Genomic DNA, 15,462 nt, shown 5'->3' with positions numbered 1-15,462 from the left:
TTTTCTCGAATATTCCCATTCGATTTCAAATTTCAGTGTTTCAACACTATAACGTGCATTATATTTTATGTTTTCAAAATCGTTCTATCTTAGTTTACGGTTATGTTTTCTTAACTGTATCATTTTTGGTTTGCCGGTTCTTTAGCTGACTGGTTGGTCCGATGCTTTCACGGCTAATAAGTGTGACAACTTTCGTGAACTTGTCACTGCACGTCGCACACGGTGATGTAACCTCTACAAAATATTCACCACTCCTTGTTTGCATATTTTTCGACTACCCGAACGCGTTAAAACGAAAAACATAGTTCGGGCAAAACGAAAAGAAAAATAATAATAACAATGCCCCACACACAGTCTTGTGCCGATCGCTGTTTTTTTGTGTGTGTTTTATTAATGAATATATGTTACCAAATGATAACCCGACCACGAACTCTATCGAATACGATATGCAATAACCATATGGGTAAAGTGTTCATACCATGATGTTTGTCACCGAAACTCTGTGGCTTAATTATATACAGAGTGGAAGAAATACACTTTGTCACACACATGCTCTCATACGAAAATTATGTGCACCAGCACTTTATTGACTTTTCGTTTTACAGCGTTATCCAAAACGCAATGTCATAGCTTTTTTCCAAAAGTAGCAGTTCGTTTCAAGCAAAGCGGAGAACACGCGTTTTTTTTTTTATTAGTAGCACCTTAAATTTGAACACGAAGAAAAAAAAAAAGAATAAATGGAGACAGGCACGTGAATGCCTCGAGGAACGGCACAACGTTTGCCTGTCTGTAATAGGAGTGTGTATAGAAATTCTTGCAGGAAAGGAAACGCGATTGCTTGAAACGTGCGATTGCTTGAAACATAAAACAAGAGGGCGTTCGGGATGAGAGCGTGTAAATTGTATATAGGTATAGTTATCACAGTGAGCGCTCTTGTGCAGTCCGTCAGTATTTCTCGAAGTTGTGCCCGAAAAACGACGGAAAGCGTAATCTACACCGAACGTAGACGGCTGACTATACTAACTCGATGCACTGCTATAGCTTCTAAGGACTTTTCACATGACATCTTGAATTGTCCATTCATCGATCAGCGTTCGCATCGTAGCACCACATATTCGCACTTTCCAGAAAGAGAGGTCGGCGGCCGTTTGAAGCATGCCAAAAAAAGAAAGAAAGAAAGACACTCTTCACGGATTCTCGGCGAAAAAGAAGTTTCCGGCAAGAGGCACCCCGAGCTCTGTCTTGTTGACGAAGTCGGCCAGGTTGAAGTTGTTCCGCTTCTCGGGCGCCAGCTCAGATCCCTGAAGTCGTCTGCCACGCTGACAATACAGCAAGAACACGTACCGGTGAGGACCCGAACCCTTGGGTGGAGCAGGGCCGTTGTACGGCACGGCCTGGTCTCCTTCGTGAAGCTTGTCCGTGGCGTTGACGTTGACCACGATCCAGTGAAGCCAGCTGCGGAACTGCGGATTCTGACGGCTCGTGGCGTCCGGATCGACCATGAGCAGCGCGAACGGCGGCTCGCAGTCGACGCTGGCGTTCAGACACACGGTCGGAGCGGCGCTAGCCTGCTGAGGCGTCAGCTTGTTGCCCAGCGTCACCTGAAGCGGTCCGTCGTACCTGACGTCGAGCGTGGCGTTCGGCGCGCCGGGAAGCGACAGGTCAGTGACCAGCTCCTCGGTCGTCCATACGGACGGTGGTTGCTGCTGCTGCTGTCCGGACGCGGCAGCGGACTGGTTCATCGGCATTGGCGCGGCCATCGGCTGAACCATCGTCGTGTTCGTCATATTGGAGTCCTGCGCTCGAACGATGTCGCACAGCGTCAGGAGAAGAAGCACGGGCGAAAGCCGCTGGACGAACTGCATCGTTGTGTGTGTGTGTGAACTCCGCGCGAAACGACACAGCCTGGCACAGCGCTCGCGCAAAGCGGAAAGTTGTAGTGAAACTCGAACCCAACTCGCCAACTCTTCTCCGTCGATCCTCAGAGGCGCGCGCGGGCACAGTCAGTGATTGCGACGCCCTCTCGCGTCTTTATATAAGCGCTTCCCAGCCCGCTGGCGCGGCGGCGGTTGCCACGACGATAGCCGCCGGAAAAGCCGGTCTCCGTCACGTGCCTCTTGTGTTTGTGTGTCGCTGGCGAGCGCTTTTATTAATTTTTTTTTCTTTGCTTGCGGCCTTTCACGACTGACAACTCAACTACGACGGCGCTGCTGCGGTGGGGATGGCTTAGGACGGCTGTGTTAGCTGTATTTTTTTTTTTTTTTCTGTGCGTCTAGACTACTCTCTCCACTGCCAGGTGATGCAAGAGGAAGAGGAGGAGGCGCGCTTGTTAGACCGGTCACTTAATTTTCTATCGCTATAGCTTCAATGAGTGCCTCTAACAGCTGTAATGTGCGGATGATTGACGGGAAACGCTGGCTTTGCGGGCTTGTTCGTGATATGAAGGGGCGTGTACGTGAATTCCGTCTCGTCTCGTCGTTTTTTTTTTTTTTTTTTTTGCCGTCCTTGGCCGCGAATCTGTCGGGCACATACAGTGGAGACTGAATTAGGGATGCACGTACCATCTAAAAAGATAACATTAAACGCAAGGAGAGAGAGAGAGAGAGAAAGACCCCTTCGTGACTTGGCAATCAGGTGCTGCATGCACGGCCGTGTGTTCAATGTAGTCGTTCTATTGCACAAAGTTTGAGCGCTGTAGAAGCTTCGTTGCTATATAAATGTTTCTACCCGCATGTTCTAGGCACTACCTAATTTACACTGAGTCTTCTCGATACACTCGGCTTCTCAAATGGCGCGTTGGGGAAGCAAATTATACCCGCCCTGGCCGTAATTTTATACCGAGCAGCTAGGGACTACGACTGAAACCTGTAAAAGGGAAAGTGGAATAGGTCGACGCGGCAGTTTCGTTTCTGCGTGTAAGGCAACCAAACGTACGAGGAAGTTGTGTTTGCCGTGCAACGCGCAATGCGACAAGAGCACTCTGTAGGTGTGTCGTAGACTTAAAGGACGCACCGCTCCGATCACTGCTGTTTTGTGTTATACAGGGTGTTTCATTTTAGCTCCGCCAAATTTTTAAAAGTTGCCTGTGGCAGATAGCACATTAAAAATTGCCTGTGGCAGATAGCACAATTATAATACTTTATCTAACTACTCGGTGAGGCGGCCATTACTTCCACGAGAAATCAAAACGCCTAATTGAATAATTAACATAATTACGCAAATTAACTTTTTAATTCGTTATTTTACGGCACATCTTTTAATCTACGAATTATAGCCGCCACGTTCGCAAGGCGTATCCACTTGGAACGAATTCTCAGGACTGAACCAGTTTCGAGATATTAATTTTCAAGGCGTCCGACGACATGCAAGTGCTTCAATGCATAAAGCAGCGTTTTTCTCAAAAAGTTAACTGGAACGCCCATGCATTTCGTCGGGCACTTTGAAAATTAATATCTGGAAACTGGTTCAGTCCTGAGAATTCGTTCCAAGTGGATACGCCTTGCGAACTCGGCGGCTATAATTAGTAGGTTGAAAGATGTGCCATAAAACAATTAATGGACCGGTCACTTACCGGAAATACCGGAAATATGCCGTGACAGTTGCCTTGCCAGCCTCCACGACAGAAGGCTGTCAAGGCCTTCTGCGCAGCTTTCCGAGATCAACGGGGTTGTGCAAACAACTGTGACACTCTGGCGTGCCTTATTTCGTGCGCCTACTCCCCTCTCCGCCTGTTTGTCCAATCTTCTGTTTCACCTAACCGATTTGCCACTGCAATATTTATCAAACCGTATTTGCTCTTACGGTTAACGTTCCTTCCTGAATTACGCCAGGAGCAGCTCTTCTGCGGAGACCTTATGCGTGGCGTGATCCTGTGCTACTGAGAAACGTGAGGCTCAGTGCGGTTAACGTGTCAGCGAGTCTGACCATCGTGTAAATCAGGTAAGGAGAGAATCACTTTACTGTTTGTCGGAACTCCTCAATTCCACGGCCCAATCAGAGAGTGCTGAACCGCGGCTGTCCTGAAACACACTTTACGAGGGTATGCTGTGCACTGAAGCCATGCGACACAACACCACATCAGGTTTCATCAAATTTGGATGAACCTTAAAGAATTCCAGTTGCACAAAATTCAGCAAGAGCCCCCTGCTACGGCTTCAATTGAAATAATGCATGCGCTCGTAATGACAGTGCTTTTCAAAGCTGGCTTCTCTGCAATGACACGTCTTATGGGGAGAAGCCTGTTTCACAAATTCTTTTTTGCTTTGCAGGTCTGCACACTGAAAATATGCGTACGTGGGTACCCCCCTGCGTACATGTGTGTGCGTGTGTGTGTGTGTGCGCGCATGTTTTCATATGCAGGTTAATGCAATAAATTCACCAATTTGGTTTTTTTATATATGTGGACAGGAAGCACGTCCTCAAAATATGTACCCAACAAATTAAAACTTATGTGGCATTACGTGCCAGAACCACGATCTGATTATGATGCACGCCGTTGTGGGGCACTCCGGACTAATTTTGATCACCTGGGTTTTCTTAATGTGTACTCAGTGCACAATACACAAGCGTTTTTCTTTTTTTTTTTTGCATTCCACCCCCATCACCGTAATCAGGCTGCCGCGGCCGGGTTCGAACCCGCGACCTCGAGCTCAGCAGTGCGACGCTATAGCCAGTTAGCCACCAAAGCGGGTGTATATTAATTAACGACCATCGTCGGGGGTGGGAAAGGAACTGCCGAAAGCATGACCTTGTTTTGTTCGGTGGGGCGTGGTTTCCTAATACGTCTCCCCGAGTCAATGGGGCGTGGACAAGCGTCTTTCATTGAATGATTGCACAGCGTGCCGTCTCTTAGGCGTACGTGCTGGGCGTTCCGATCAAATTGCTTCTATTCTAGTATTCGGAGTTTTGCCGTTGCTTGCATGCTTGGTTGCAACAGCGCTGTTTTGCTCCCTGGGGTTCTTACGAGAAGTAAGACGGTGCTTGAGGTGATTTTGCTTTGGGTCTGCGGTCACACGGTGACTTGCGGTTGTGATTGCACGCGCAGGTCCACCGAGAAGACGCTTGTTGGCTCGTATAACCGTTTCTACAGAAATACCTGAGGCTATGGTCGGCTGAGGCTCACCTGTCTTGTTCGCTGGGACTCCTACTAGAAGTGACATCTGCTTGAGCGACTTTGTTTTGGGTCTGTGGTTCCACGCCCCACCATTGGAAGCGGCGTAGTGAGAGGATGAAAAACCACGGAAATCTACACCCACACGCTATTTTACTTGCGATAGCAATTATTTTCGCAATAGTTCGTGAAGCGTCATGTTTGAATCATATTGTGTGTCATATGTGCCTCCGAGATGTCTGATCCCCCAAAATATTACTTGATGGCGGATTACGTTTAATTCTTGCACTGGTTCGTGTATAGTCTTGTCTGAAGCCTCTTGTGTGTCGTATGTCTAATCGCGTACGCACACACACATAAACAAAAAATAAAGATGACGGGTAAAAGGCGCAGAGATGTGCACCAGTATCTCAGAGGCAACAGTCGTCATTCACCGAATATATGCTAGATGCCGCCGCAACACCGTGCTACTGCTGCAAACACTGAACTATAGAGCAGCGTGGCATTGCTCTCCGCCCCACTTTTTACCCTACCCAGTCCCCCGATAAATGTCCTTTCTGTGGAGAACAACCATGCCTCTACCATCCTACGTGGGAATGCTCCAAACCACGTGGCCTACCTGGAATACCCAACGCCTCCCCATCCCAATGGGAAGCCGCTCTTTCCAGCACAGCCTTGGACGACCAGCGATACCTGATTGACCGGGCTAGCCGGATAGCAGCAGCAAATTGGGCCCTGGTTCACCCTCTGGGACTTCATTACAAAACAACAAATGAAGTTTTCTGTCGCTACTACTAATTCGCGCCTTATCTGTGTATCACCACCTCGGGCAGTCCAGGACTGTCAGGGGCGGACAATCGAAGAGACCCAGTGGTCTGAGCGGAACCAGTTAACATGCCGAGGAGCTTCAGAGCAATGCGAAACTTTGTTATCGCTTTCGATGCTTCGCCTTGGGGGCGAAGGAGTCCATTTTCTTTGCTCGGAAAAAAAAAAGTGCTTCTGCAGTCCCTGTGAAAGCCGGCATCTGCGATACCCGACATAATTCGTGTACGGCACATGACTTTTTAAGGATAGAGCAGCACCACTCCCTTTCCTATACCACGGTACCACTCGGCACCAAGGAAATGGTTCATGGCTCGAAAATCATCAGAATACATGCTGGTGCATAACTGCTGCATACATAACTGATTCTGAATATACATGCATGGCTAATACGGGTCGAAAAAGAAACGTTCAGGATTACAAAAAACACTTTCGGATAACAAAGAAGAACACTTCAGAATAACGACAACGAAAAAAAAAAAAGAATACATCTAGACGGGGAACTGCAACCAGCGTTTCAGCGCATATTGGAAAATACAGAATCACTTGAAAGAAAGTTACAGGAGCCGTTCTATACAGTGTATACAGTCACGACTTGCGGGCGTATGCTTCGGCAGCAGCGTGTAATCAGGCGCGCAGAAACGCACCATTGGTGCGTGATGGGCGCTAGTTGGTCTGGCCATGTCAGGCGGGGCGCATCCCATAGTACGTAAACACCGCGAGCGAACGCACGTACGTGCTCTTCTTGTTAGCACAACTTGCACTTCGAGCATTGGCGGGCAGCTGTTCACATGGGGAGGCCACAGAACGAGGCTGAAAGCACGCGCGGGGCAACAAAGAACTCGGAATTGAGGTTCCTAAATGTCTGCGCACATAGTGTTTGCACGCACATCCGCGCACGCTTGTATACGTTCATACGCACGTATACGCATGAATGCGTAAACGCGTTTGCGCATGCGTGCGCGCTCGTTCACTTTTAGGAAAAAACACACCATTACTATCCGAGCGCTCGTATAGCATAATACAGTTGAAATGAAGGCCTGTCAAAATAACTTTTTCGTAATAAATACATCTGCCCCCCTAGCTAGGCCATATTGGTGATTGCGTCTGCATGCAGTTAAGAGCACCGAACTGACTTTTTTTTTTTTTTCCCCTTTTTGTGCGTGTGTATTATGTCCGTCCGTCCTATAGCCAAACTTGGCTTAATTAAAGTTCAGCTGAGAAATGCTATATACGTCCATAGGACGTCTTTTAGATCCCAGCAACTGTCGCCTGGACAGTCTATAGGAAAGTTATGTTGAATTTTGCCTGAGGACATGCCACGCACGTGGCCCATTGTCCATGCACGAACACTTTGTCCGGCTGGCCCTCTCCCGCCGGCATATAGATAAACTTTAGTGTAGACTGGCTTTTGACCGTACAGTCTACCAGTCTGATCAAGTCTTAACTCTAACGCGTTAAGTGCTATAGTTCCGTGTCTTCTTACTATTGTACGATGAATTTGATACACGTGCACACGCGTTTCATTGTTCATAAAAAAATTGTAAACCAATTTGGCTGTCGTCATGTGGAAACATGCCACAGTTTATATTCTTAAACTCATCGTTTAACTTTTTCGATTCCCGTTCTGAGACGATATTTCGAGACTGTGAACTACCACACTCTCGAATAAGAGTAGCAGTATTGTGAATGAATGAAACATTGGCGGGGCGCAAGTCTCAGTTAACATTCATCATAGTGAGGAATGCGTATAAATCGGAATGCTATTGTTCTGTTTATAATTCGAGTTCTTCAGAATTTAGAAAACACATTTTTTTTCTAGTGTGGATAGTGAAAGCCTCAGACTCGGATTCGTTGCATCTATACTATGCCTTGGCTGGTGGAGTCTTTTTTTTTTCGAATTTATATACGCCTCAGCTGTCGGCGTCACATATCTGACCTAATTATTTGGCTGCTACATTCACGCACCTTTAGCAACCATGGAACACAGGCCTATATGAGAAGCCTGCGTGTATGGATCAAGCCCAAAGCGGTAATGCTTGATCCCAGCTATATAATTCCTCTGAAATACAGTCACCAATGATTTATCTATACAAATAAGCAGAAAACTTTGCGTGTGCAGGCAGAAAAGTAAGCAGGAGACGATTGAGATGGGATGTCTCGCATAACACGTATCTCACTCAAATTAGACCTCCGAAGCACGTTTTGTTTCTCGTCTATAGTCGGGCATGTTGGCACATGAATCTGGCGCTCCGCGAGCGAGCTATTGACAATCAGAAGTCCGGTGGCCTTTTTATAGACTCCCGTCAAGGACCCCGCCGTCCATAGCATAAGCACAACATGGGACGCGGAAGACCAGTAGCTATACTTAGCGTCTCCCGAGTTCTGCGACGCGAGACCGCGGCATGCAGCGGAAGTCGTAGAATACTTAATGAGTCTTATTGTTCCCCTTCGATGCTCCAGGACTATATGCCCCAACATAAAGCACACACTTACAGCACGCAGAAGTGAACACGTCATCACGCACCGCCGGACTCCCGTGCGGCTTCGTGACTTTGTTGCAACAACGAGCTTGACCCTGGGCGTCGACTGGAGAGGGACGTATACTTCAGAAGATGCGTCACTCCCTCACAGACGTATGGCTTCTAAAAACCAAACGCGCATTTCTGTAAGCGAATAAAAATTGCAGTGAACTCCATTTTAACCATTTTGCGATGGAATTAATAACAGCTCTGATACGTCCTGCTATCACATTATAACTCGCGGGCGAATAGGTGAATCACTGTTTTCTAGTGGACGTTGAAAAAAACAGATCGCTATCCTGGTGATGGCGTGAACACTGACGTTGAACGGTAATCAAAAGTGCACTGCGAGCAAGGAGAGAGACGCGTGCGCATTCAGTAGCTTACCATGCACAGGACAAGTACACAGTATGTACGCAGTTCACATGCGCTATTATAGCATATATCATCATCGTCATCCGAACTTTCTCTCAAGAAACAGCGGAGGGAGAAACGGCGAGCGCGGACCGAGAGTGATAGACGGATGACGAATGATGACTGCGTGAATAGACAACATACCGATGTTAAGAGGGACACTGTGGCTAATAAGAGCACATTCTTATTCGCAAAACCGCAAGGTGGCCGTCCTTATACTGTAAGTCCGAGGAGGCTCGATAAGCAAGAGAAAACGCAAGAAAACGAAAGACGGGTGTGGTGAATGGTGATAGCCGCTGTGAAGTTCTCGCACGCACCCTGAAGCTCGAGGCGTGACGTCGGGTATTATTATTAAAGCGAAGCTTTATATGGCTAGGCGGAATCGTATATGGCTAGGTGAAATCGCCTGTGTACAGAAAACTATCATCATCAGCATTGGCTCATGCTCGTGCCACTGCTCCCACGATCGTCGCCGTCGTCTGCTTTCACAGCTGACTGCGTTGCCGCTCATCATTCCAGCGCAGAATTTCACTTCTGTCGTCGTAATGGGGGGCGGCGTTTACGGGGGTGTGAGCCATTTATTGTCTTACGTAACGGACAGATTTAATTTTGAAGCAATTTCGAAGAATCGCAAGCGTCAGTGGCGCGCGAATGCTGCTAACCACGCCGCCGAGCAAACTCGAGACATCGCACGCAAGCGACAGCAGCGGACTGCGGGCATACCGTCAGTCACGTCCTTCTCTCCGTCGCAGCCGAACCTGTGTGTAACCTCATAATTGATTAATACTTATGTGAACTGTCGGGATTAACCCAGTGATAAACACCGGGGCCGCATGTTTCAGCTTCGCTGGTTAACCATGCATCTTCACGGAGTGGAAGGGCCGACGATTTTTTTTTTTTTTTGACTACGTCTAGTCGGGTATGCATAGTTAACTGTTTAATGGTAAATGACTACATTGCATTCTAAAGGAACTAAATGTTAAACCTAGTGAGTTTCGATAACTTTTCGCGCGCCCAAATGGCCTATACGAGAAAATGCTTTGAAATTCGTTAGGTCACGCTGTCGTACTTCTGGAAACAAGATTGCTCGCGTGCATATATATCTCTGAACGGTTCACTCCAACCGATAACGTTCGCAACGGTGCAAGACTTGCTGCGCGCAATAATCCGCAAACTGTCGCGTTACTTCTTCGCATATATATTAGAAGAAAAATGCATTTTCCTAATTTTTGTTGGGAATAATGCGTCGTAATTACAATACGCTTCCCATAGTATGCGCAGTTTGCTAACCGAGTCCAGTCCAGGAGACCCGAGACCTGCACCGTACACGCCATCATCGAAACTTGGCTGCTTCACGGACTCAAAGCCGAGAGACGCGTCCTCGCGCTGTCACGGTTCCCTGTCTGCAGAACTTGCGTCTTCAAGATCCGGCCGTACAAGTCTCGCACTCGCTCGAGCAGCCCTTGGCACTTTTCGTACTCGACATTCGACGCACCGAGCACACTGCCCAGTAGCGACGTAACGGGGGTGTCGCCGACTGCGTTTTCGTACTTGGCATAGTTCTCGGCGAAGCGTGCCAGCACTGCCTCCCTTAGGGTTGTCGGATACGGTGCGGTGCCCAGGAGGCAGGCCTGGACCGCGTCGCACACTGCGACCCTGAGCGTCTGGTAGCGCAGGTTGTCTTTGTAGCCTCTCAACCTTCCAATCCACTGTCCAAAGGGTCCAAATACTGGTTGATTCGCCGAGGGGTCCTCGTTAAGCAGCGACTGAACCGAAACCAGCACGCACTCGAGCGACAGCGCCGCACTCCATGGCGGCCTCGGAAAGCTGAGGCACACCTTGCCGTCCGCGTGGAGATTCGGGTTGAAGCCCACTCTTCCGCCGTCCGTTGTCATGAAGCGCACTAGCGGCGGTTCCACGGGATAGTCGGGAGGCAACTTGAGCACGAAGTGGAAGAAGCCCCCTTCGTACGGCGTGCCGTCAGGCCCGACTATGATGGCGTGGATTGTGGTGATGTCCTCCTTCTCGGGCTCTATGAACACACCCGGCGGCGGATGGCGGGCGAATTCCGCGAGATCGCGTTGAACCCTCTGCAGGCACTGCGGCGACGGCTGCTGCTCGTTCTTGGGTAACGCAGGGTTATCTGAGGCTGCTGGTAGGGGCCCGAGTGCCGGCAGCGCAGCAGGTTCACCCGCGGAAGCCCTAGCGGTGGCTGCAAGCGGTACACGCTGCATTCCGTCCCTGCTTCTTCCGAGGTCCCCAACCTGCGGCAGGTCCGGTTTGGAAACCTCGCCGCGCGCAGTATAGACCCTGATGTGGCTCTGGCAGGTACCCACTTTGGAGGATTGTCCAACAATCGAGTGCACAAATGATGATGATGATGATGATGATGATGATGATGTACCTCTGGCATGGCTCGCACCCACTAAGGGGGATAGGCCAAGAATCGGGCGGCAGTGGGAATGCTAAAGAAAATTCATATTTGAAAACAAGAAAACAAGAAACGCCAAGTAAAAGACAAAAAAAAAAAAAGGCAGATGGCGCAATAACTGTTAGAAACGGTGCACATTGAAATGACGGTAGGATACACAAGCTAAGTGTAAGGATCGAGGCTCGTAAAAAAAAAAAAATACGAAATTTGAAGAATTCTTTTTAAATGAACAATCAATATTAAAAACAAATGAAGATTATATAAATAAACACAGAATCTAATAGGATTGAGCTAAGAAAAAAAAAAAGAAAGAATTCCGGTTGTACCTATCTCAAGATGAATGCCGACTCTATTTAACAAAACGCCGTTTTATGCATTGAAGCACAAAAGTAACTGGACCACCACTGTATTTCTTCGCAAAGTTCAACTTCAACTACATTGAACAAATGTAGCGACACGCCGTATTGCCACGCCGAAACGCCTCATGTCTGAGTCATGTATGCCGGCTCCTTTCTGGCGCTTCCCATAGGAACCGCTGCGCTACCAAGCGGCGTTTCGCCACTTGATTATTTTCTAATAAAGTTTATCTATCTATCTATCTATCTATCTATCTATCTATCTATCTATCTATCTATCTATCTATCTATCTATCTATCTATCTATCTATCTATCTATCTATCTATCTATCTATCTATCTATCTATCTATCTATCTATCTATCTTTCAGCTAATCTATCGACTATCTATCTATCTATCTATCTATCTATCTATCTAATCTATGCTATCTATCTATCTATCTATCTAGTCTATCATCTATCTATCAAGCGGCACCAGCGCGAAGGCCGCGCCTGGCATGTGGGGGTATCATATATTAAACAAGATTAGCAAACAAATGAGTATTTTTCTCTCGCCTAGGCTCATCATCAAAAAGTAATATTATATCTCGCAGAAGGTGTAGTAAACCGAGTAATGCTCATTTTCTTCTGTACTCGTAAGCAGGTCGAACGGTTCGGGGGCGTCACGTGATGACGCTTACAGACGCGCGCCGCACGGATACAGCGTACCAGTACACTTCCAGAAAAGATCGCTTCTGAAAAAAAAAAAGAAAGAAAAAGAAAAGAAAGAAATCCCTCCCTGTCGTGTGACTGCGGGCGAAACTATTTTTTTGGCAGCATGGGCTAGAAAAACAGCAAAAATCTTTACATTAACGTTTCTTAATATGGCGTTGTTAAATTTATTTGAAAAGCGTGTAATACAGTAAGTTTTCACTTCATATTCCGAGATACATCAGTTTATTTTGGCCGATTTTGTTTCGAACGCTAGCGCCACGCTTTCGGTAGCGTGTCCAGAAGGAAACACTAAACAGAGATCGTCGGTGCCGTATGTCTGCTGCGCAGCACCTCTTCATTAAAAAAGTCTTTGAACTTGGTAAAAGACCGCTTACGTCAAACAGTTTTTGCGTGCTCGTGTGAAGGAGGCCGCTTCCAGAAAAGACCGCTTCTAAAAAAAAAAATCGCTCGCTGTCGTGTGACTGTGGGCGAAACTCTTTTTTTTTTTTTTTTTTTTTTTTTTTTTTTTTTTTTTTTGGGGGGGGGGGGGGGATGTCTTTTTGCTCACGAGACTTACGAGTGCCTGTGTGGCACTGTACTGTAAATTATTAGTGACATATACGCCTTGTGTGGGACACGACTCTGCACGAAGGTTGTCGTGCAGTTTCTCCAGCACATCCGGCACAACAGGACAATCAAGTCTTTGTTGCAGCAGTTTAATTGAGCATTTTCCACAATTTGACAACGATTTCGCGCAATTTTTCTACCAGTATTCTGGTTCGCTAAAATCGCCATGCTGCGTCCGTGGTGTTGCAGGCTGTCGTCTAGTTGGTTAGTATGTCTCTATCATAATCATCATCATCATCACCATCACCACCATCATCCTCCTTATCATCATCATCAGCCTATATTTATGTCCACTGCAGGACGAAGGCCTCACCCTGTGATCTCCAATTACCCCGGTCTTACGCTAGCTGATTCCAACTTGCGCCTGCAAATTTCCTAATTCATCACCCCACCTAGTTTTCTGCCGTCCTCGACAGCGCTTCCATTCTCTTGGTATATACCTAGAGAATGGAAGCGCTCTAATGGCCCACCGGTTATCCATCCTACGCATTACATGGCTTGCCCAGCTCCATTTTTTCCGCTTAATGTCAACTAGAATATCGGTTATCCCCGTTTGTTCTCTGATCCACACCGCTCTCTTCCTGTCTCTATATTTGTCTCTAACTATACCAAAATGGTAGGTTTTAAAGGATCCCTCCGTAAACTAGAACTAAACTAAAGCAACTGTACACATAACCAACAGCAAATTCAAACTTGCCGCTGGTTGACTTAATTGTCATGTGGCGTCCTCTAGTGCTAATTTACAGAAGCCGGGCAGCCGCAGCGCGCATGTTTGACATCAAGATGGCGGACGAAGAGGAAGGCAAAGGATATCGGTGGGAGACCGAATATGAGAGAACTTGGTGAGTTAATTTTCCTGTCTTCTTGTGTTTCGTGTAGGAAAGGCGTTCTTGTCGACTCGCACACATCAGGCTCTAATACGAGCGCCTTGTGTTGGGGTAATAGGGCGTGAAAACTAAAAGCCGGTTCACGTGATTGCCGGTGCGCATGTTTCACTGCGACATCCTACCTCTCTGCAAATTATTTTCTGCATCTCATTTAGAAGCTTGTTTATTGACGTTCTTCTTTTTCAGTAAGAGGACGTGTAAGGCAGATTTGTTGCCAGAAATAGTAGTAGTGAAGTTAACTCAAGCGTTGTTATTCTTTCACAAGTTTCTGGCAACTTTCTGGTTCGCGCGCGGTCGCATAAAGTTAAAGCATAAACATACGCTTTGTGAACCGAAAGCCGGTTCATTTAAATTTCTTCTAGGACTGGCGAACTAACGAGAGTCGAATATTCTGTGTTTAACTTTACTTGGTATAATGCGTTAATTGTGTACTGCCCGTTGCAAGTATAATTAGCACCATCGCTCTGTTTATTATTTCCCGACTGCGTGTTCACCTCAAGCATAGAACAGAATATACGACTTGCACAATTTGGCCACACTGTTCTTTCTATTTCCTTAATGAAAGAGAAAACATTGTCATTTGTTGGTCACTATTGCGGCGACTATCGTAATATCATTTGTCATACTAGCATGTTCCCTGATTACGTTTAGGTGAAACCAAACTTCTAACATAAAAAATAAGCCCCAATACAGGTTCTTCTTCTTTTTATTTTTTGCCGGTAGTTATAACGCACATCGCGAAGAAAAAAAGCCCCTGTAAAGTTTCCTTTTTTACGTAGTCAATTTGAGTAACATGTTTATGCTAAAGCAATGCAAATTAATTTTTTTTTTTGTGTTTAGAGTCCTCTGCTCTGTGTCACCTTAACAAGAGTTCACTGGCTGTGTTACAACTGAGGACTCATTCTACTGTGTCATTATGTGTTTCTCTTGGTTATGAATAAATTGAATGATTGAACATACATGTATGCAAAGCTTTATTGTCGCCTGCAGCGAACATAAGCTTTTGTAACTCGAACCACTCACTGGGCTCGTTTGCAGCGTGCCTACCATAATCCAATTTTGCAGGTCACATAGCAGGCTAACCTGCTTGCATGGCAATCCAACCAAGTATAATTAAACGTCAGGAAAGCCTTTCATTGCACTTTTGACAGAACATTTTATGATGTATCGTGTTATTAGCTTTGTCACTTGTGTGTCTTTCACTTGAAAAGTCTGAAGCCTGTGTTAACGTCGAGAACGCTGTCTGTGCACTGCAGGGAAGCCATTCAGGAGGATGAGTCGGGCCTCCTGCAGCCCAGCGTGCTGGACTTTGTCCACAGGGCCAAGCGCAAACAGATGCTGGCGAAGAAAAATGTTCGACTCGGGATGGTCAGTGTGCCCAGGCACCTACTAAGTGCTTACATTAATCTGAAGCATCCTTTGGGTGTTTTCTAAGTGCTTAGTATCGTAAATGCTTCTGACTTCTTGGTGGCGGACAACTTGCTTGTGTGTGATGTGATTAACTTGTGTACACATTATGTGCATCATATTGCATAAAATTTCAGGTTGATCAACTGACCTTTGCTTTTTCTTGTTGGTAAGGTGATTAGGAATAAATTGGA

At 46.8% G+C, this 15,462-nt stretch overlaps 3 protein-coding genes across 6 annotated transcripts in view; 1 reads left to right on the top strand and 2 right to left on the bottom strand.

The window, feature by feature from the left end:
* Positions 1-553: 553 nt before the first annotated feature.
* Positions 554-2,019, bottom strand: LOC119446296 (protein D3). The gene has a single exon (XM_037710695.2). The coding sequence runs from the start codon at positions 1,863-1,865 to the stop codon at positions 1,188-1,190; it is 678 nt and encodes a 225-aa protein (XP_037566623.1). The 5' UTR covers positions 1,866-2,019; the 3' UTR covers positions 554-1,187.
* An 8,173-nt stretch (positions 2,020-10,192) lies between these two features.
* On the bottom strand, positions 10,193-11,188 carry LOC119445084 (ubiquitin-conjugating enzyme E2 Z). The gene has a single exon (XM_037709408.2). It carries the CDS (start codon positions 11,100-11,102, stop codon positions 10,221-10,223), a length of 882 nt encoding a protein of 293 aa, XP_037565336.1. The 5' UTR covers positions 11,103-11,188; the 3' UTR covers positions 10,193-10,220.
* Positions 11,189-13,644: 2,456 nt separating this feature from the next.
* The window catches only part of LOC119446295 (general transcription factor IIH subunit 2), a 56,496-nt gene continuing 54,678 nt past the window's right edge, over positions 13,645-15,462 (top strand). The window contains exons 1-2 of one of the 4 annotated variants that reach the window (XM_049664063.1): positions 13,645-13,816; positions 15,118-15,229. In XM_049664063.1, coding sequence (XP_049520020.1) covers positions 13,692-13,816; positions 15,118-15,229 — 237 coding nt within the window. In that variant the 5' untranslated portion in view covers positions 13,645-13,691. The remainder of the gene's footprint in view (positions 13,817-15,117; positions 15,230-15,462) is intronic. The other 3 variants (XM_049664062.1, XM_037710693.2, XM_037710694.2) reach the window with 3 other exon arrangements.

This window comes from Dermacentor silvarum, chromosome 3 (genome assembly GCF_013339745.2).
Source record: "Dermacentor silvarum isolate Dsil-2018 chromosome 3, BIME_Dsil_1.4, whole genome shotgun sequence".
Classification (NCBI taxonomy): Eukaryota; Metazoa; Arthropoda; class Arachnida; order Ixodida; family Ixodidae; genus Dermacentor; species Dermacentor silvarum.
The sequence above is the reverse complement of the archived record's forward strand: the minus strand, read 5'-3'. Positions and strand labels throughout refer to the sequence as shown.